We start from the raw sequence: 20,587 nt of genomic DNA on the forward strand, positions 1-20,587 counted from the left end.
GAACTCTAGGATTACATTGAATTCCCAATCCCTGTATTTTTGCCTGCCTACATTTTTGATTTCCTTCATAGGCTAATTGTACAATATTTTAGAATCTGATTCTTTTTGTACAGTAAAATAATGGTTTGGTCATGTATACTTATTTTGTATTTAATTTATACTTTAATATATTTAACATGTATTGGTCATCCTGCCATCTAGGGGAGGGGGAAAGGCGGGGAAAAATTGGAACAAAAGGTTTGGCAATTGTCAATGCTGTAAAATTACCCATACATATAACTTGTAAATAAAAAGCTATTAAAAATTAAAAAAAAAAATAGAGATGTTGGGTCTTAATTTTTTTTTTTTTATAAAAATTTTTGTTTGAACCTGTGCTTTTCATAGGGACAGAGCAGGTTTTCTGATCCTGAAACCTATGAACGCTTTAAAAACGACATCAGAAGTCACAGGAAAAGCTGTTTTTTTTGTTTGTTTACAAAGGCAACGACCCATAACCAAGTTTACCAATATTAGAACACATAACCTGGCATTAGGTGGAGGATCCTTAAAAAAAAACATGATCTGGGAGTTTGCCTTGATCAACGTTCTTTCAAAGAACCTTGCAGAGTACAATCTTTAATAAGGGTAAGCTGGATCCGGTAGGAAAATGAATTCCTCTCTTGAAATTTTAAGTTACATCAACATTTCAAGTTGAATGACTTCTAAAGAAACATTTTGGGAGCAGAGAATACAGTTTTAGCTCCAATGTGAATCAATCTCTCCTTTTGTAAAGGTATTAACACTTTTTTCCAAGTCTTTTAAAAGACTTGTTTACTTGTCATATTTCTGTTCTCTTTTTTGCATTCTGGCTGCAAGTTAGTTAACAAGAACAAAGAATTTAGGCATATTCGTGTTTATGTTGAGATTGGAAAACAAGGTACATATTAAAAAGGGCCCCTGAAAGAAAACTAATTAGAATTTCTTTGGTTAAAGAGGCATATAAGAAGTAATTTAATTAATTTATAAGCTATTATAGTGACCTATTATTAGAAAAGGCACCAAATTTGGGTGTCAGGAGCAGGGCTCAAAACCCTGCCTCTAAAACTGTGACTGGAAAAGTCACAACTTCTGTTCCTCACTTTGCTCCACTGCAGAATGGAATTGTACTAGATTAAACATGTCAATATTGCAGAGGCCAGAACTAGATTGAAATGTACTTCCTATCTTGATTTCATTGTGTTGCTCTATTCATTTAAAAATAAAAACATATGAACTGTATTTTCTACGTCAATAAGACTAAGGGAACCTTATGTGTAATTTTGAGGCACCTTATTTCTATCCAGATGTGACACCAAGAAACTAGATGACCTTCGTGATCTTTTCTGGCTCAATCTGGGTTTCCCGATTAGATAAGAAAACTAAATTATGAATAACAAAAGAATCAAGATAATGTGTTTATCTAGCAGAATTGTAAAGAATCTGTGGCTTTTCTCTTAAAACAACTAGAATTAGATGCCTTAAGCAAGTACCTAATGTCTTTGATTATGTCAAAATATAAAATAAAAATAAAATATTTCTTATAACTTTGATTTATATGCCCAAAATCCTATAAATCCAACATTTAGATAGTTATGTCAAAGTAGTCACCCTTGGAAGAAATGTTTGAGGCTCAAAAAATGCTTTATCAAAATATTACTCTGCAGAATGTTTTTCTAAAATTTCCAATAGACAATGTAATGTGGACGGAACATGTACCTTCCAGTCAGAAGAGCCTGGAGCTTAAATTCTGGATCTCACCCTTGTTAGTGCGGTGACCTTGGGCAAATATTATGACCTATTTGTGAAAAGGACTTTGCAAACCTTAAGTTGCCCCTAAATGTGAGTTACTACTTGTCATACTTTGAAAGTGAATCTAATTTGCATGAACAATCAAGTTATTTAGAACTAATTATATCTTATAAACCGAGTAAAGTTTTATATTCCATCTATCCTGTGACTTGTATCACAGCATATTCAACTTGTTCTGAAAGCCCCCAATTTTTTTTAAACTGACAGCAATCACTGAAACATATGGCCTCTCCAGATGAACTCCACAAAAAATAGGAGCCCATCTGAAAGATCTAATCCCTTGTTCTTTGGGGGAAAGGTGGTAGGGGTTCACAAACACCCCAAAAGAGGTAATTCCTTAAATCATAGTGATTTGCTCGTAAAAATATTTAAGTCTTAGTGTGGAGACTGAGCTTTCCCAGAATTGTTAAGCTTTTCAGTTTTCAGTGACTTTTACCTACTTTAGATTCCTTCTTAACAAGTATTTGACTATAAAGTCATCAGTTTTTTGCTGCCAAACACTCGGTGTTAAAGGACTTTGCCGCAGCAAGAAGATGTGACGCCTGCATTAAGTTCCAATTGCTTCCTATTGTAAATTGTTCCCCTTTGTTTCAAGGGGACCACCATCACTACCTAGGTGACTTGAGGGGGACAAACCACTTCAGACCCTCTGGGTTTCCCTTTTGGAGTTAGAGGAGTTTGCGTCTCTTCGGTGCTGGCTGTCTAAGCCAAGTGGCTCATTCCTCCCCAAGATGAGAAACTAAGACCCAGGGTGGCAGTTACTTACCAAGGTCACACATACGTGGCATCAATACAGACTTATTAAGTAAAAATCTGGAAATCATTAAGCTAATGAACTGCTGTTTAAAAGGCACTTCTAAAGCAGCTGCTATTCCTGAGCTAGGACCGCAGCAAATTGCCCAAGTTTTCTTTGCAGGAGAAAGGTAACTTTCTAAGTCCGCTTGGGAAGCCCATTCAGATGGCGGCCAACTTTAATAAACACGAGCCCCGACCCTGCACCTCTCCTACTCACGGCCCACATAACAAACCTCGTTAGGGTCAGTCTGAAGAGGGACCGGGTAGGCGGGCCCAAAGTTTCTTCCAGCTCTATTTCATTTCCCCATCACAAACACTTTTTTGGCCTTCTCACCCAAGACGCTCTTCCCAACCGGCCGCCCCCCTTCTCTTGCTCAGGGCATGGGACAAATCGTTAAGGAGAAGACTCCGGCAAGGCGGGCAGCCGAGGACGTGCGCTCACCCAGAGCCTGGGAGCCCGGGAGAATTCGGCTTCCAAGAACAAAAACTGCCGGCCCCCGGTGCTCAGCCTCCCGCGAGGAGCCAGCCCCGCCCTTACCACACCCCCCGGAGCTCTTTCATTCCATTGGCTGGCCCGCGGGCCGCAAGGCGCCTCTAGGTTGGACGTCCCAGCACTTGTTTATGGGAGGACCAGTTCCACCTACTTGGGCATCTGGGGGTGCCCGAGGCAGCACAATCGGCGCAATGGCACAGGGTGGCAGGAGGAATGCAGCAGCCAACAAAGGGGTCCCGGCGGAAGGTCCGCCCCCCCCCCCCCAAGACCCCGGTGGATGGAATCCGGGGCTAGTCACATGGTCAGACTTTGGGGGGGGGGTTGCCCGGTAAAAAACAAATCGATTCCGACACCTTCCGGGCAACTGACACGAGAGGGAACCATCCGAAATTCAACTCACTGCTCTAACTTCCCTTGGTTAAGCAGCGGGGACGAGTGTCTTTCGTTTTTAAGGGTACCCCTAGGTGCAATACGCATACAGACCGGACCCTGGCAATCTATGAAATGCTGGCTAACCGTCCTTTAGTTACAGCCGGGAAAGAAGTTTTCTTCTGAAAAGGTGACCCCGGACCCCTGCCTCCCCTTCCCCTATCCCAGGGGGGTGCCTTCTGGTTCTCCTGTCTACACGTCGCCGTCTACACTTCACTTCCAAACAGCCCCACAGAGATGCACCCCGGGGGAAAACTTTCCGGGGGAGGATCGGTCCCGCCCGCGGCCCCATCTGAGGACAAGGCTGGAAGGGCGCTTCCCATCTCGCCCTCAGACGCCTGGAAGGGTTAAGCGGGCACCCCCCATTCTCGGACCCCCGGAAAGGGCTGAGCGGGCGTCCCATCCCACCCCCGGATTCTCGGGCCACCGCTGGAGGAGACCGGCGAGGAGGGAGGGGTCGCGGGGTCCAAACTCACCGCCCTTGCAGGGGGTGCGATGCTGGCTGTGCTGCGCCCGGTAGCCCTCGATCACCTCCCAGGAGCCGTTGTCCCTCTTGATGGGGAAGGTGACGCTCAGCACATGGTTGCAGGGCTTGATGATGCGCAGGATGCCGCGCACCCGGTTGCGCTTCTGCTCCTCCGTCTCTCGCGTCTTCAGGTCCTCCACCAGCTTGTCCTCCACGATTTTCGAGCCGCGGTCGAAGAAGCCCTCCACCATGTTGAAGAAGTTGGGATCGTCATCCCTGGTGCCGGCCGCCTCGCTGTAGTGGCGTCGAGGGGCCGGTGGCGCGGCCGCGGGCTGGCCCCGGGCCCGCAGCAGCAGGGCGGCGGCGGCGGGGTCGCTGGCGGCGGCGGCGGCGGCGGCCGAGGCCCCGACCCGGGACAGCTGCAGCGCTTCCCCGAGGTACCGGAACATGACGGCGGCGGCGGCGGCGGGCGGCGGGGAGAGGAGGTGGCGGGGCCCGGCGGGAGGGAGCGGCCACTGGAGCCGAGGTTGCCTCGCTGGCGCGCTCGCCTTCTCCCCGGTCGGGGCTCACAGGTTAACGGGGAGCGAACGAAGGGCTTTCCGGGACGCCGGCCAGAGCTACGCCTTTTAATGGCAGGAGCGCGGGGGGGGCGGGGGCGAAGACGAGGAGGAAGGGCGGGGGCGCGCGCGCCCAGCGCCACTGCCGGCCGGGGGGGGGTGGGGTGGTGCTGGGGGAGCCCCGGCCCCCAACGCCACGGCGGCCGCCGCCGCCGCCTCTGTGACGAGCCACGCGCGTGCTCGCGGCTCGTGCCCGGCGGCGCTCCCGACCGCGCCCCCCTCTCGGACCTGCGCGCCGGGAGCAGGCCGCAGGAGGGGGCGTGTCTTCAGGCCGCGCCCGGGGATGGCTACGGGGATCGCGGCGCTCTTCGCGGCCCAAAGCGCGTCCCCTCCCCCTGGCGCTGCCGGGTGCGGGGCGGGCGCTGCCGGGTGCGGGCGGGCCCCGCCTCCGTCCCCGCCTCCTCCTGGCTCTCCTCTGGTCTCCTCCGGACGGCGCCCCCCCTCCCCGGAGCTTCCCGGTCTCCGAGGCCCAGGGTTTCCCAGGTCAGTGAACCGTCCGGGCGGGGCTAAAGCCCGAGCCTGCTCTCCCCTTTCCCCCCCCCCCCCTCCCCGGGCTGGGGGAGTCCTGAGGCGGGAGGCTTGGAGCGGAGGGGCCGAGTGGAGACCCCGCCCCCCAACCGCGGAAGAAGCTCTTTGGCCTGCGCAGAGGCCACGTGCTGGGGCGTCTTGGAGCTCGAACACCGGAAGGCCGCGCTGTGTGACCCTGGGCAAGTCAACTAACGCAGCCCCCGGGGCAGAGACGGCCCGTACACCCCCGGGCCTGGGGCGCAGGGGCGCGTAACCCCCCCAGGGCCCTTCCTGCGTCGGGCCGGGACCTGTGCGTCTGAGGCTGCTTCTTGCCGCCCAAGCGTTCCCCAAACCTGAAGGAAATGAGCGGAAGCAAAGTGTTTCTTAGGCGCCTGCCAAGCCCGGACACGGGCGAGGGATTTAAACCGGAAAATAAAGCCCGCTTCTTTAGTGAAGGAAAACCCGTGGCGGGGGAGGGGGGGGTGTTTCCATTTAATAATCGGCTTTATTGACATCAATTAGAGCCGAAAAGGTCCTTTTGCGCCCCTTTTCTTTAATGCCATTTCCCCCAAACACAGACAGTCCCCTAGGTTGGCCCCCAGCCGTTCACGGATGTCTTTATCCAGGAGAGCACCGAGGCAACTAAGTAGTACGGGCAGGTCCAAAGCTGTTGGTCCTTCATCCTCCCAGGGGACCGGGAGGTGGGGGAGGGGGCCGACCGCCAGGCAGGGAATCGGATGTGAGGGCGGGCGGGGGGGGGGCGGGGCAAGGTCACCGGCGCCGCTTTCCAAAGTCAGCTTGGTCCGGGGGCCGGAGAGGGATTTGCAGAGTGGTCCCGGCTGCCAGCCCAAGTCTCAACCGGAGGCCGTCAGTCAGTCATGTAGCCCAGGGAGCCGGGGGGTGGGGGGGACAAAGTGTCACCTAAACCAAAAAATAAAAGACTAAGTAAATCTGGCTGGGAATTTGGGCCCGCGCAGGGTATCCCTTCCGGGGCAAGTAATTAAAAGGGGAGTCTGCCGAACTCGAGCGCATTCAGTAACGGTCGTTTCTGGGCCTTTAATGAAGTTAAAGCGAAACCCAGAGGAGTGAAGGCGGCAAAAGTTGAGAGCCTAAATTAGCAAGCTAGTGATTGATGAGAGAGACAGTTCATACACAGGAACGCGAGCTCCTTTTTTGATCCCATAGTGTAGTTAGGGAATGTTGGATGAACAGATTATGATCAAAACGCGGACTGAAAATGTGAGTGGGTTTCAGATGGAGGAATGATGTCAGCCATAGGGGAGAGAGGAAGGAGATAATTTTTTCTGAAGTTGAATATTAGTGTTGAGAAAATTGGATTTAAGGTAAATTTTAGATGCCGTTGATGGACAGAATGAATAATTTGAGATGACATGGAAACTGAGGGGAGCCACTGGCATATTTATGAGTGAAATGGAAAAATGCATTTCATTGTGTTAATCTATTTAAGATCATCCAAGAGGGGACCAACCTTAAGACAGACGCTTTGTAGACAATTCTATTGTTTTTTCCCACTGAAGTTTTTCATTATAAAGTCCATAAATTTAACTACAGGAAATTCACGTTTAATACAAATGATTTGCACCTTTCCTTTCTATAGAAAATCACTTTGTGGTCTTAGCCAGCCCATCTAGTTTCTCAACATTTCAATTTCTTCATCTACACAATTAAAGATTTATTTTAGATGAATGCTGAGGTCCTTTCCTGTTAGAATTCAGAAATCCTTAGTACAACAATTCCATTACATTCTTATTTAGGGATACTGTATTGGTTATATGATAATTTGTAAAATTTCAGCTGTATGATTAGCAACGTATTTGGCTAAAAACACATCAAATATCTCTTGAAAGTCTTTCCCTTCACCTGGAGAGACTTACATGAACTGATGCTGAGTGAAATGAGCAGGACCAGGAGATCATTATATACCTCAACAACAATACTATATGATGACCAGTTCTGATGGACCTGACCATCCTCAGCAATGAGATCAACCAAATCATTTCCAATGGAGCAGTAATGAACTGAACCAGCTACGCCCAGAGAAAGAACTCTGGGAGATGACTAAAAACCATTACATTGAATTCCCAATCCCTATATTTATGCCCACCTGCATTTTTGATTTCCTTCACAAGCTAATTGTACAATATTTCAGAGTCTGATTCTTTTTGTACAGCAAAATAACGTTTTGGTCATGTATACTTATTGTGTATCTAATTTATATTTTAATATATTTAACATCTACTGGTCATCCTGCCATTTAGGGGAGGGGGTGGGGGGTGTAAGAGGTGAAAACTTGGAACAAGAGGTTGCAATTGTTAATGCTGTAAAGTTACCCATGTATATATCCTGTAAATAAAAGGCTATTAAATTAAAAAAAAAAAAAAAAAAAAAAAGAAAGAAAGTCTTTCCCTTCAGTTTATTTGCATTCTTCTCATATTTATAAATGTTATACAATCTTTGATACCAAAATAGCATTAATTTTGTATTTTTGCTTCTTAAAAGAAAGATTTTCTCATAGAACTAGATAAGTTCTTCCTTAGTTGTAAATTAGGCATCTTAGAAGTACAATGATTTATGTCATTATTAATCTAACAAATACTAAATCATCAACTTATATGCATTATATTAGTATTTTACCCAGCAAAAATGTGCATTACAAACTCTTTAATTTTAACAGTATTCTCAAAATGTTGCTAAGTGGTACTTTGCCTAACTGATTTAGATTAGCCACTGATCTCATAATCAAGCACTTATTAAGTAGCTCTTCTAAACACAGTGGAGACACAAGTTTAAGAATGAAACAATCCATACCCTCAAGAATCTTACATGATTAAGCGAATAAGTACATAAAGAAATATGCATTTGAATTGTCATAATCCATATAAGGAGAATAAATACAAAATAGTTAAATGGAAAGTGGCTGAAGAGGAAGCACAAGCTCCAGAAGTTGGGGGGAAATCTAGAAAGGCCTTATTTACAAATGTACTAGTGTTATTGACAACTTTTTTATAAGTGCAATTATATATTGGTTAAGAACTACCATCATTTGTTAAAGAAATTTCCTTATTGATCCGATTTTTCTTGTGCAGCAAAATAACTACAAATATGTATACGTATATTGAATTTAACATATATTTTAACACATTTCATATGTATTGGACCAATCTAGGGGAGAGGGGGTTAGGGGAAGGAGGGGATAATTTGTAACCAGAAGGCTTTGCAAAGGGTCAATGTTGAAAAATTACACATGCCTATGTTTTGTAAATAAAAATCTTTAATAAAAATAAGTAAATAAAAAGAAATATCTTTTCATTTTTAGTGAAATATATACTAAATATCAACTGATAAATCTTGGGTAGAAATCCTACTTATGATCTGAAAGTTAAGGTAAGAATTTCCTTTCACTTGATTATTGTGTGTGTGTATGTGTGTGTGTGTGTGTGTACATTTGACTTACAATTTATATTTTTGTAATTTATTTTAAAAGGTAAAGTCATATAAATGAATGATATAAACTAGAAATGTATAATAGCTTTGTACTTAAAATGTAATGTTTTTTAATAGGGTAGTCAGTATGATGTTATTTGAGCACCAACATGATGTACTTGGTGTAGACACCAGATGATGGTACCCACCATAAGTTGGGGTTCGGTCATGTGAAGAATTCAAGTGACCATTCTCCTTGGCAGAAGATAGATTTATTTAGGGAATAGGTTACAGACAAAAATGAAGAAATTCAATAGACACTGGGAATGGTAAATATGAATTTACTCGAGTGGCAGAGCATATGAAAGACCAGTTTCTCAGTAAAATTCACAATTACCCAGGAGAAAGGGAGCACCCCATGAACTTGGGGCAAGCCCTTAGCTGGTGGGCTAAATCCTGAAAGAGATATAGCACCCCAAAAGAGCTATAAGGAGTAAGAGTGGGATCAGGAAGCATGGTGGAGTTAGGGAAGATACCACATGGCTTGGGGGGAGGGGGGGAAGGAAAAGATATCACAAGGCCGGGTGCTGTGGAGGACTGACCCAAAGAAGGCAGCAGCCATAGGATGGCCCATAGATTTTAGGGAAAACTTAACCTCAGGGACATTATTGGGATTTCTGACAGGATATGTCAAGGTGAGACTGCTGGAGACCTCTACAGAGGGTGGGTCTCAGGGGTTTGACAAAACTTGGATTTCACATTGGAAGATGTCCCCAACAGGTAGGACATTGGAGCTAAAGTTATCTCTATCAGAGTCTTCTCCCTGTCTGCCTCAGGGATTAATTTTTATCAATTCCTCTGCTAACCACACCTAACATTGAAGATCTCATCTTTAACCTACTATTTTAATTTGTTACAGAAACAGAAACTTTTGAAAAGTGGGTGAGGGGTCTGTAAAGAGAAGGGCATTTGTCAGACCAACTGAAATTTTAGGGGCCAAATCCTGGAACACTTGCTAAGTAGTGTCCAGAAACAGGGAGTGAAATACTGTGGTCTCTGAGGTTGGAGTGTTACAGAGATGAACTCAAGTCAAAGTTTAGTGATATAGGGGTACAAAGTTAGTTACCAGAGCCACAGTAACAGAGATTAGTACAGTCAGTTTGCACTTTACTGGGGGCCCACTCAGACTCTGGGGTAGCATTTTTTCTGGGGTCTCTTTGCCCCAGCCATCAGTTGGGAAATAGAACCTTGGGGGTTTTGGCATGATAGCATGACTTTATGTTTGGGTACAGTAATGGTGGGGTTTCCAGATCTCCCCACTTAGGATGGGTTAATCAAAAGTCTTTTGCCTGGAGATCAAGTGGAGTAAGAAGGCTAATGCAGGTTTTTTGTTGCTGCATCAGCAAATCAATTTCCTATGGTTTTGTTTGTGCATATCAATTAAGTTATAAGAAAATGTTTGTGTCATGGACTCACAGGACACATAGATGTTATTAGCTTAAATAGAATTGACTTTTTTACATGGATGTAACAAAAACTCTTTAAGTTACATTAAAAAAAAACTACTAAAATTCTCTACTTTAAGTTACAATGCATAGAATAACAGCTGCATCTCACAATCTAAAGACTGCATCCAGTAGCTAAATGTTCTTACATTTTGAAAGGTTTAGAGGCCTTATACAAATATGTTTCTAATATGATATATCTCTAGTAACAGACAAATGACTGTACCAAATATTCACCTACCTAGTGCAGGAAAACAGTCATTTACTTAATGACTGCACATGTTCACATGGAAAACGGGAATATTTTATACTTGCATTTTGCTCATAGCTTTTAAATTGACCACTTGCTCTGAATATAGAGATTTGCTATAAGAGAAAAAAAGGGACAGAACAAAGCATCATTAGCTGTTTGACTTCAGGTGTGAAAATCACAGATGAATTCCGCCCCCTTGCCAGACTCAGGAATAGGAGAGAATAATTCCTATGGAAAGGAACATGATTTTGGGAATCATATTAGAAGGGTCTGACCTCAAGTAGAGCTCAAAAAAAACGATCCTTCAAACTCCCTTTTATCCAGATGAAAAAACATTCACTTTCTGAGGTTCTGTGGCATTTCTCCAGGATGGTAGGTTTTCTGATTTATTGGTTCATATCCATACCTGGATTCAAATATAAGAAATACTAGTTATAATACCAGAAAAAATTTCTCTCAAATAGTCCAGTCTGATATCAGAGGCTTTAGATCTTAAAAAAAAAAAAAAAAAGAAAAAAAAAAAGCTTGCAATCATTGTGCCTAAAACTATCTCAGGGCTGATTTGATGAGTAAACAATGAGATTGATGATGCATTCAATAAATATCAGCTAAATTGCTGAATGGGTTTTGAAATAACCATTTTCAGAAAATTTGCAGTTAACCAGAAATCTAACAAACCTTGATATAGCATTGTATCTAAGAGTTACAGAAAATTTTACTCTTAAACTTGAAAAATGAAAAACTTGAAAAAAAGTTTACACAAACTTGAAAAATAAAAAACAAATATTCACTTATAAAAATATCTTGTAAATATAGGCTGACGAGGAGTTTTAAAGTGCCAGAGCCCCCTTTTTTCAGATGGATAGCTTGGTGAAAGACTAGTGCTAAATTCCACAAAATGGATAGAGGATTAACAGCTGTCCTGTTGTCCTACCCTGTAGGACAGGGCCCAGAGAAGGATTTTAGGACTTGGGAAGTTGGGGACACAGAAGGTCCCTATGTAGAGAGAAACTGAGGCTGGATTTAACCACAAGGGCGGGGATCTTAACCAACCCAGGGTTGGTCTAATCAGGACAGTCTTGAACAAGGAATTTTTCCTCAAGGGAGAGAAGATTAACTTAAGAAAAACACAGGTTAGTTTGAACACAAAGACTAGGCCAACTGACACAGGCAGACACAGAACCACAGAGACAGGAACAATACAGAAAGCACACTTTTTAATCTTAAGTGGCCAGGTATTACACTAGTTCCCTTCACAGTATTAAGAACATAAACCCCTAAAAGTCCCCAAATAATCCTATACTCTAGCATCCTCTCCCACTCCTATCCTAGCCTCATAACCATCGTCCACAGATTTAGTGTTCCAGAAAAGTAGGCTCCTCATCAAAAATGGCCAAAAATGGCCAAAAGGCTTGATTCAGGGCATCCCCTGTATAAGTCCAAGCAGTGACCTCCAGTTTTGCTAAGTGATCAACAAGGCTTGGAGTAAAAAACACTGGGTCTCCCCTAAAAAGCTCCCATTACCTGAAGGAATGAGATTTTAAATAATTTAGGTAAAGGAGAAGGCCAGTGGATTTCAAAGCACCAAGTGTTTGCTGGGCTTCTGGTCATTCCCTACCTTAGTTGAAAAGCAGGAACTGAGGGACAGAAAAAATATTGGGGTACACATAGCTTTACCTTTTGACGAGAAGAAGGCCAAGGATTTTGAACATCAGACTGATGTGGTTTGAGCACCAGCATTATGTAGTTGATGTAGACACCAGATGATAGTAGAAACTAAAACTTGGAGTTCAGTCATGAAGAATTCACAATGGCCATTCTCTTTGGCAAAAGGTAGATTTATTTAGGGAAGAAGTTACAGACAAAATGAAGGGGTACAATAGATGTTGGGAATGGTGAATATGAAATAGAGTTGGAGAGCATTTGAAAGACCCAGTGCCTTGGTGCAACTCATAATTATCCAATAGAAAGGGAGCACCCCATGATGTTGGGACGTACCCTTAGCTGGGAGGCTAAATCCTGAAAGGGACATAGCACCCCAAAAGAGTTAGCTGTAAGGAGGAGGAGTGGGGTAGGGAAGCATGGTGGATTTAGGGGAGATACCATGTGTCATGGGGGACAATAAAGAGAAAGATACCATGAGGCAGAGTGCCATAGAGGCCTGACCCAAAGGAGTCAGAAGCCATGGGATGGCCCAAAGATTTCATAAGGAAAATTTAATTTCAGGGACATGCCTGTGGCATTTCTGACAGGACATGGCAAGGTGAGGCTATCCAAAACCCCTACAGAGGGTGGGTCTCAGAGTTGACAAAACTTGGATTTCAGACTGAACCACCTCCCCAGGGGGGTGGAATGCTGGAGCTAAACTGATCTCTTATCAGAGCCTTCTCCCTGTCTGCCTCAGGGATTAATTTTTATCAATTCCTCTGCTGACCACACCTAATATTGAAGACCTCTTCAAGTACATTTTAAAGAAAGTTCATTAAAAGAAAAGTTTTATGTCCAAGTCAATATTTCTTTATAGCTATAGCCTATACAAAAAGAAATATTAGTTATAAATGTTTCAAGCTACATATTAATCCAAACTGAAAAAATATTTTAAGGATTTGTTTTATTTAATTTCATTCAACCAGCATTTATTGAAAGAAATAAACTGTTAGCTATACCTAGAGATTCAACCAAATTAAAAAACAGAAGTCTCATTAAAAAATAGCCTTTTATTTAAGATTGAAGAAAACTATATCTTCTTTATCAGTCATTTCATAAATTAGCTCCTATTAAGATTTTATCAACTGAGAGAAAGAGAAATGGGATGAGTTTTTCTTGAGAACTATTCAGTCTTTTTTTTTTAACAGTAAAATCACTGGGGAAAGGGAGGTACTGAAGGAGACAGTCAGTCCATTTATATAATAATAGCAAACATCTCACCAAATGGAGTCAGTTATGTTCTCCCCAAACACCGCTTTTGACAAGGATAAGGCACTCAGAGGAAGACTCTTATGTTAAGAAGGACTAGGAAAGGCTTCTTCTTCTTTTTTTCTTTTTGATGGTTTTAAAAATTTTTTATTTTTAACATATTGTATTCATAACTGTCCATCTTTTCTTTGCTCACTTTTGTTCTCTGCTGTGCACTTTTTACTTTATTCTTTTTTCCTTCTCCCCATGCTCTCTCAGGTAGGCTGCAGTTAAACTCAAATATGTTTATGTAAGTATGTATATATACATATATACACATATGTATGTTTATATAGGCACACACACATATATCTAAAATGTTTAGCATATAATATAGATTTCTGTCTTGATTGAATCTTTTTAAAATTTAATTTTGAGATCAATGATTACTAATCCTAATGTTTTTTCCTGATAAATTTTACTCCTGTTCATTGTTATTATTTTGTGTATATCTCTTATTTCTTATCTCTGCTAACTCTTCTACTTTTACCCATTAATTTGCCTTAGCAAAGGCTTCTTATACAAGGTAAGATTTTAGGTGGAACTTGAAGAAAACCAGAGAGGCTAAGAGGCATTAAACAAGGAAAGAATGAGTTCAGGCTTGGAGGACACAAAGTGCCTGGAGCAAAGACTTGGAATTTGATGTATGAGTAGCTACAAGAAGTAAAGTCAGGGGAACACAGAGAATGTGGGGAAGAGGGGAAGTAAGGTGTAAGAAGAATGGAAAGACAGGTAAGCCTGATTATGAAGGGCTCTGACTATCAACAGGATTTTATATATAAATCCTGCAAGATAAGGAGCCACTAAAGTATTTATGGAGTTGGGGGGCTGCATTTTAGTTTGACAACTGAGTAGAGGACAGACTGAAGGTGGGGAGAAACTAGAGGCAGGGAGACCAGTCCATGTATGAGGAGGCAAGGGGACCTGTACCAGGATAGTGTCAGGAGAGGAAAAAAACTGTACAGAGCTTGACCTCAAACATCTGTCACAGGTGGCAGGAGGATAGTAGTACCCAAAACAGTCATGGGGAAATTAGGAGGGGAAGAGGAGAACAAAGATACATATTTCAGTTTTACCCATTTCATTTTAAGATGTTTGAGATGTTCAGTGGATAGCTGGAAATATAAGACCAAAGTTCAGGAAGAGAAGTTAAGGCTGAATAAATAGATCTGAGAATCAACCATGTTGAGATGCTATAGGAGTTGATGAGATTACCAAACAAAATAGTTAAATATAGAAGAGGGCCCAGAACAAAGCCTTGGAGGTCACAGACTATTTGTGGGTATGTCCTGGATAAAGATTCAGCAGAGGAAACTGAGAAGGGGGAGACAGAGTTAAGGTGGCAGAGTGAGAAGAAGCAATTGAATTTAGCTTGCTGCTATCCCTTCTCTACAACAATCTAGAAAATTCTCCAATCCATATTTTAATTGGGAAAGTACAGAAATGGGATCCACAAGGAAGAGTCCATATAAGGGAGAAAAACAGGAGAAAAAATGAGACAAGATTTTACAAGGATGAATGTTGAAAACTGTCTTTGCATAGATTTTGAAAATAAAAAGCTACTATTAAAAAAAGGAGAAGCATCAAGTCTAGACAAGCACAAAAATGAGGAGAGAGGGAAAGGGATGGATTGAAGTTACTTTGAGGATGGGAGTGTGTTTATAGTCAGTCCCTTGGGCAGCCGCCTGCAAATTGGGGGGATTGAAAGTCAGAGAGTGGGGATAATAGAAGGGACACAGTGGATTCCCCCATGTGTAGAGAGGTTTGCCTTGGTGAAGGAGAGTTGCCACCTCAGGTGACCTCAGGGAAGAAGAATGGAGAAGGCTGCTTGCCCCGGAGTGGTATCCTTGTCCCCAGTGAAATAGAGGCCCAGGTTCTCAGCTGGGCAGGAAGAGGGCTGCCTCAGGAGAGGGATAGTCAGGGAGGTGTAAACGAATTGACTTCCCCTCGTGAGGTGACATGGCTTGTAGAGGATCAGTGAACACTGTTTTGTGATTTTGGAGTGAAGGCTGCAGATGGTGGGAGTAATTTAAGGCTGAGGCTTGGCAGGACAAGAGCTTCCATAAGTCAGGGGAGCAGGTGACTGGTAACTTGAGAAGAGAACAGTATAGAGTTGGACTGGTTTATCAGAGGGTCAAAGGAGGGAAGGGAAGGGAGTGAAGCTAATGCAGGGATGATGGCCTGACCAAAAAAATTGAGGGTTGGAGGAATTGGAGGTCGCAATAAGGATGAGGAAGGGGATTTAGGAACAATAGTAAAAATAAGTTAATTTCAAAGTTTATCAAAGTGAAGCAGAACATTTGTAAGTATGATGCCAAGGTGAAGGGTATGACCATCTCAGTGTGGAACTAAGTGGAGGCAGAAGAATAGTTTGGGTCTTGGGGTATTTGAGGAAATATCAGTATGAAAATACCAGGATGAGAGTTGGGGTGGGCAGAAAGACTGAGCCCCTCTGAATTCATTAAGGAAGAGGGTCCTGAGGCAGCAGACTACCCCAGTCTGGACTGGGGCTGGAGAATCAGTGTTTGAGGATTAAATTGTGAGTGGTGGTGAAGAGGGAGAATCTGAAGAGAGCAAAGAGTGTTCTCACCCCACATGCACTAGTGAGCAAGCCAGTGGCTAAGTGTGTGAAAGGTGTCAGGGCTGGAAAAGAGTAGCAAATGTTGAGGGAGAGAAGGAGCAAAAGAAGAGGTTTAAGGTGGAAATTAGTTCCCTGTACAACAGGTATTAGAAAACACAGTGGAAGGGTAGACAGGGTTGGGTGAGAAATGGCATTAAAGGATGTCATTGGGTCTTGGGTTGAAAATGTTTCAATATGGAGAGGAGGGTTGGGAATAAAAAATCTGAAGAATGAGTTCAGATAGTTGTTATGATGGGAGGGCAATGTACATTGCTACAGAAACAGGGTGCCCTTGAGTGTAATGCAATGGCTTAGCAGGGCAGTATTGGTATTGGCCAGAATCAGCTTGGATGAAGGGCTTCAAATGCCAACCAGAGGCCACTCCTGGAGCTTCTCAGCATCATCTCAGGCTCAGCTACCACTCATAGGCTCTGTCTGCCCCTCAGCTGGGTTTCTACCCTGCTTTCCACTATCCATTCTCTTTCCTCACATTGAGATACTGTGACATAAGGCATGATACTGTTCACTGTTCAGCTGATCAGCATTGTCTGAAATTGGAATAGTAAGCATTATTTTAAAAGCTTGTGAAGTGCTTTACATCAGTTATTTCCATTGACCTTCAATACAGTCTTGTGACAAAAGTACTCTAGGTGTAGGTATGGTATTATCCTTACAGATAAGGAAACTGAATCTGAGGTATAACTAAGTGTTAAAATCCTTACAAAGTGATAAGTCACTTGCCTAATTTAGCATGGTACTTAGCAAATTCTCTAGCTTACTAATGTATTTAAGTACTCAATGGAGTTCACACTTTTGGGAGATTTCACTAGGCAGTATTCAGTATGAGATACACAAGTCAGAAACCACAATCCCACTCTCTCAGAGGAGGAGTCAACCTTTGAGTTCACACCTCCAAGAGACAGGTAACTAATACCTAATTGATTGATTTTCTTGGTAACAAGTGGTATCCAAGTGAGACTCTGAAACATCTTAAATATGTGCTTTCTGACAGGAGTTCCCCTGACATTAAATGTTGTTGTTGTTGTTTTTTAATGTTTTATTTATATATATTAATAGCTTTTTATTTACAAGTTATATGCATGGGTAATTTTACAGCATTGACAGTTGCCAAACCTTTGTTCCAATTTTCCCTTCTTTCCCCACCCCTCCCTAGATGGCCTATACATGTTAAATATATTGAGTATAAATTACAATACAAAATAAGTATACATGGCATTAAATATTAAAGAGAAATCTTCAGCTTCTCCTGCTAAATTTGTGGCTTAATCATGAGAACTTAGACCTCCAACACTCTAGTTTTCTTCATAAACAACCAGACTAACTTCACTATGCATTCTACCCCATTTCTCCTTCCTGTAACCAACTAACTCTTTTGGTTCTAAGGAACTTGCCCTTTCCATCATTATTATTATTTCTCCCACTCTGCTTCCTATTTCACCATTCCCATTGTCATTGTATCCCTTCATTTTGTCTTAACCTCTTCCCTAAATAAATCTAGATTTTGCCAAAAAGAATGATGTCATTGTGAATTCTTCACTGACCAAACCCTAAACTTTTAATGTCTACATCATCTGGTGTTTATATCAGCCATATTTTTGGTTTTCAAACCATGTCATTTAGTGCTACCCACATCATAAACCATATCAACATACATTTTGGTAGTTCTTTTACTTTCTTCTAGCAGTGTGAATTTACTTTGTTCATTGCTTTTTATTCAATTAGATCTTTTGACAAAAGGTTTATCAATTAGTCTTTTCAAAAACCATTTCTATATGGGTTTTTGTTTGACTATAAAATGAGTCCAATTTTAGTATCTCTTCTTTTTGCCTATGCATGGAGGCAGCCAGAATGACAGCTAGGTAAATGGAGTGCTGACCAAATTTCAAATCGAGACTGAAAAATTGGTCTCTCTGTAGAGCCAAAGTCATTTAACCTGATCTATTTCAATTTGTTTGTAAATTGAGATATTATTTACCTCCTAGATTATATGAGATCAAAATAAAATATTTGTAATACTCTGCAAAATTTGCTTGCTATAAAAATATTTCTTGTTGTTATTTTTAGAGTTTATTTATTGGTGTATGATAAACTAGTAAAGATCTAAAAAATACCTTGAGACTTTACAAAACAAGATTGAGCTATAGGTAAAGAAAAGTTGCAGGTTTGGATTGTCTTGCATGAACATTTCTCCTCATTTCCCATCCTCTCTTAATTTAACTTACTAACATACTATTTTTAAAACATTATAGACTTGGAATTCACATAAAGAATTCCTTTATAATACATTTTCTAGGAAATCTGAATTAAGAGTTTGTCTTTTCCACAAATATCGTTTGTTCAGGATGAAATCGACTTCTATATTTTGTTGTCTTACTCCCTGATTGATAACTTATGTTAATTAAGTCAATATCTAAAAGTAATAAATCCCACTTTTGTTTTTTCATTTTTTACTTGAATCTTATTGATGACACTTATTGTTAGGATTACTACACTTTGCTTCAATTATTAATAAATCCCAATTGTGCCTTTGTTTTTTATTTTTAATATTTTATCTTTACTACTTGACAAGTTCATATAAATATTTATGTGGTAAGAACTATACCTTCCTTCGGCATTTCTCAATCTTTTAATTATTAAGTGCCTTTTCTATTTATTAATGCATGTTTTAGGAATAAATTCCAAATTTTATCCAATTCTTTACTACTCATTCTAAGATGGCAATACCAAGTTTAGTTAAATTGTAAAGTATAATTAGAGAGGTAGAACTAAGTATTCTGTCGAAAGCCATTTTCTTCTATTAATATTTCTTATTGGAGAAATAAATGCATGGGAATTTACAGCATTGATCTATGTAGCAGAATTCTTAGTTATCTCAGATTCTTCCTCTCTTCCTCATTTCTCCCATTGGAACCTATTTGTTATTCATTTAAGCAGTCCATAAATTATCATCAAAATATTGTTAGTTCATATGCAAACTCCATTCCTCTATTCACAGATCAGATTCATGATAAGTCTCCAGCTCTCTGTAAAATCGTGGTATTTCTAAGAAAATAATATTCCATAATATTTCTATACCACAATTTATTCAGCCATTCTCCAATTGATGGGCATCTACTCAGTTTCCAGTTTCTGGCCACTACAAAGAGGCTTGTCACAAACATTCTTGCACATACAGGTCCCTTTCCCTTCTTTAAGATCTCTTTGGGATAAAGACATTTTCTCTTACTAGGAATTTTCACCTGCCTCTACCTGAGCAGTTCCTTACTGCCCTTTGCCCTCTCTATGATCATGTCACCCTATTTATCCCTATTTATCATACAGTCTCTTTTGGGAGCCATACTTTTCCATTTATCTCTGTATCACAGTTCCCCAAGAGCTCAGCTTTCCCTTTTTCTGAGGAAGGATGTTGTCTTGGAGTCTCAGTACTCTTGAAAGGGAGATTCCCCCATTGCCCTACAGATTATATCCATTGTAAAATCCCCATTTCCCATTTATAAAGTATCTTTTTCCCCTATAGAAAATTTGGACTCCCCTTCCACCCCTAAATTGAGATTTTCACCTTCCTAACCATTTAAATTCCTCCATTTGTCACTTCAGCCATTCTCCCATAGGCCTTCTTTCTGAGAAAGACAGAAATTATTTTTCTTTCATTGTTATCTCTCCATCCATCATCTAATTATTTCTTTCTCATCTTAGTTTCTTCCACCTCTCTCCCTTTTTCTGACCTTTAACATTCTGCAGTTTAGTTTTGTCCCACACTGATTTACCTGTAAGCAGGGTTTTGTGGGGTTTAGTGAGGTTTTGTCCAGCTATATTAAGCCTTTATTTGATTTTTGTTTTCACTCTGGTTTCTTTATGTACTTTTAGTAAGAATTCTCTTAATGGCCCCATTGTTGTAGCTGTTAACCTGGTAGGTGTCTTTGTAGGCCTATTCCCCCTTCTCCCCCTCCTTCTACTATATTTATTTTGCCTTCCTTGAGTGCTTCATTTCTTTACCTTTGGGGGAGGTTTGTAGTATTTGCAAAGCAAATAATTTGCTGTGATATGGGTTTCTTTCTTGGAGTGATAGGAATAATAAACCAAATGCAAATGACAGCTACTTCAACTGAAGAGTGAAAAACCTAATTCTTAAATCTTTCCAAAGGTTATCCACTATTTTTTCCTCAAAGATATATGGAAATAGTAGGTGTACTTTTCAAAATCAAGAAGTAAACAAAAAATAAAAGCAAACACAGGAATGTAAGAAACAAAATATCTCACCAAGAACTCCACTGACTCACTGATGAATGAAGGAAAGATTTATTTTAAATTCTTGCAAGAATGGATGCCTAAGCAAGATAATTGTATAAATGTTTATACATATTGGATTTAACATATTTTAACATGTTTAACATATATTGGATTGTTTGCCATCTAGGGGAGGAGATTTCAGAAAATCTGAAACAAGGCTATGCAAGGGTCAATATTGTCAAATTGTCCATGTTTTGAAAATAAAAAAGCTTTATTTTAAAAAAAAAAAAACAGAATAAAGCATAGATCCCTGAGAAAGGTATTTTCTAAAAAAAAAAAAAAAAAAAAATCTGGAGATAAAACTCAGAAAAGTAGAGGATTTAAAAGCAGGTAAGGGTAGGTTTGAAAGGACTCTTCCGAATAAC

At 41.4% G+C, this 20,587-nt stretch overlaps 2 protein-coding genes across 10 annotated transcripts in view; one reads left to right on the forward strand and one right to left on the reverse strand.

Moving 5' to 3' along the window:
• GLUD1 (glutamate dehydrogenase 1) overlaps positions 1-4,834 on the reverse strand; it is a 32,075-nt gene extending 27,241 nt beyond the window's left edge. Inside the window, exon 1 of one of the 2 annotated variants that reach the window (XM_012539873.3) lies at positions 4,021-4,834. In XM_012539873.3, coding sequence (XP_012395327.3) covers positions 4,021-4,459 — 439 coding nt within the window. In that variant the 5' untranslated portion in view covers positions 4,460-4,834. Of the gene's footprint in view, positions 1-2,855; positions 2,952-4,020 lie in introns of those variants that run through there. The other variant, XM_031956258.1, reaches the window with a different exon arrangement.
• The window catches only part of SHLD2 (shieldin complex subunit 2), a 102,273-nt gene continuing 86,481 nt past the window's right edge, over positions 4,796-20,587 (forward strand). For 5 of the 8 annotated variants that reach the window (XR_004232518.1, XM_031956255.1, XM_031956250.1 and 2 more), the window contains exons 1-2: positions 4,967-5,110; positions 8,472-8,539. The gene's annotated coding sequence lies outside the window, so the exon portion shown is untranslated. Of the gene's footprint in view, positions 5,111-8,471; positions 8,540-20,587 lie in introns of all 8 variants that reach the window. The other 3 variants (XM_031956253.1, XM_031956256.1, XM_031956251.1) reach the window with 3 other exon arrangements.

Source organism: Sarcophilus harrisii, chromosome 2, assembly GCF_902635505.1.
Source record: "Sarcophilus harrisii chromosome 2, mSarHar1.11, whole genome shotgun sequence".
NCBI lineage: Eukaryota > Metazoa > Chordata > Mammalia > Dasyuromorphia > Dasyuridae > Sarcophilus > Sarcophilus harrisii.